At 42.1% G+C, this 2,129-nt stretch overlaps 1 protein-coding gene across 1 annotated transcript; it reads left to right on the top strand.

The window, feature by feature from the left end:
* Positions 1-404: 404 nt before the first annotated feature.
* On the top strand, positions 405-1,921 carry SARC_14767 (hypothetical protein; the record flags this gene model as incomplete). The annotated part of the gene is made up of 4 exons (XM_014291101.1): positions 405-479; positions 989-1,089; positions 1,528-1,619; positions 1,780-1,921. Coding segments are annotated over 4 exons (410 nt in total), but the record flags the coding sequence as incomplete, so codon positions are not given.
* Between the last annotated feature and the right edge of the window lie 208 nt (positions 1,922-2,129).

Below are 2,129 nucleotides of genomic sequence, written 5' to 3'. Positions count from 1 at the left end.
ACACACACACACACACACACACACACACACACACACACAGACGCACATACACACAGACACACATACACTCACACATACACACACACACTCACACATACACACACGCACACACACACACACACACACACACATATTTATATATATCTATTTGTCCATATATAAGTATATATATATACATAATTTGGCCTCTAGATACCTCTATATACTTGTATATACTCGTTGAAGTATGTGCACACACAATCTCTCTCTGTCTTTCTCATATACACACACACACACAATTTCTGATGAATACCAGCGCAGGTGGTATTCTCGAATCACATCATTGTGCACGTGGGTAGTGGAATGTGAATATAACAATAACTAATTTCTATTCACGTGCAGGTATGCGATACAAGTCGCTGTCCATGCACACAGCGACACCCTTATTTCCCCTTGCGTCAAAGCCCATGGTTCATCACCATTTAGAAGCACTCGCCAAGGTATTTTATTTTATCCGTACAGTTGTAGTGAAGGCTATTGATAGTACCAGTATGTGTGTATATCTTTACTACGAGTAGTCACTTTTGTATTGTTATGCGTACTTGTAGGAACGCGATATAATACTCGCAAAGGTATATCACACGTGCACGTACAACTATTCTTACTGTCAACTTCCAATGAATTGCAAACTGGCGTGTTGGTCTGTTCTATAAGCGCTCGCAAACGTATGCCATTTATGTCTTCATCCCAAACGCACTCACCAGCGTATCACAGATGTACTTTCCAATCACTATTTCTGTGTTCGACCCTAATTATACGCAACCACGGATGCTAGGTGCAGTCGATCAATACTCGCTGCTTGCTAACTGAACAACTTTTGAAGTTGTGGATTTTACTTTTATATCTGTTCACACCTTTGTGGCGGTCCCACACTTACAATGTGATATCCGAATCGAAACCTTTGACAACTAAGCATTGCTCTATACGCAATACCGTGTACTTCCGATAGGTGAACGGTCTGGATGAAGTTCTTCTGATCGGCTTCTATCAGGATCACGAGTTGTCCGCTACAGTATCATATCTCCAGGAAGATGCCCCCTTCAAAATCAGGTAATGTGTTAGTGGGTGTGCGGCTTGAACGGTATTCCGGATTGTTTTATGCCGCCCTTTATGGGTCAATATCTGAGAGTTGGGTTTTTGGGGAAAGATTATTGGAAATTTACGAAGCATATTGTTACAAAACTTTGTCGCATCTACGCAGTTTGTTTTGGTTGCCATGACAGCAGTATGATATGTTCAATATACATTTGAGCAGGTATGAGTACCCAATAGTATCATGTGCGCCTACAACTTTTTTTTGAGATGACATCCGGCTAGTTTTCGGGTCGTATTTAGCTGTACATATTCTATCTGCATGGGTGTCGGTACACTTGCGAACTTTCGCTCAGAGTACCGTTCTACAAAATGCGTGCATCCTCTAAACATGAACCTATAAACTCAAGCATCGGTTGCACATGTATATGCACTTCTCCATGAACACATCTACAGGTATCTTCCGGAATCAAAAGGGCTCGGCACGGGTGGGGGTATGTATTACTACCGTGAGGAGATTATGCGTGGCGACCCCGACAAAATTCTAGGTAGGTGATAAGAATGGTACACATACTTATAAATCAGCACCTGACGGGACTCCTTTAGTGTTATCCGAGTTTGTCGGTCGTAGCCCGATAGTTCTCATAACAGGCCTGTAAGTATGAAGGACTTATCAATTGATATTCGATCCTTGGTTTGTTTGTTCAGTCATCCACGTGGATGTTGTCGCCAACTTCCCGTTCGATGCGATGATTAAGAACTTCGAGAAGCTCCCCGAAGGAAAAGTGGTCTCTGTCATGGGAGTCAAGGTTGGTGCGCATAAGAATGGATTTCATTCTAAAACTTCATGGTATACAAATTTAGAATGTCATATATACACCGATAGGATTTATACTTCTTGGACCACGTAGGTTGATGAGAGTCCGTACACACGCACAACAAGGCCTTCTAATATTCACCAACGTGAACAAGTTTACTAAAAGTTATTGGATAGTAGTACACACACGCATACACACACACACACACACACACACACACACACACACACACACACACAC

This window comes from Sphaeroforma arctica (genome assembly GCF_001186125.1).
Source record: "Sphaeroforma arctica JP610 unplaced genomic scaffold supercont1.5075, whole genome shotgun sequence".
Taxonomy (NCBI): domain Eukaryota; class Ichthyosporea; order Ichthyophonida; genus Sphaeroforma; species Sphaeroforma arctica.
Note: the sequence above shows the minus strand (reverse complement) of the source record. Positions and strands in the feature narration are given on the sequence as shown.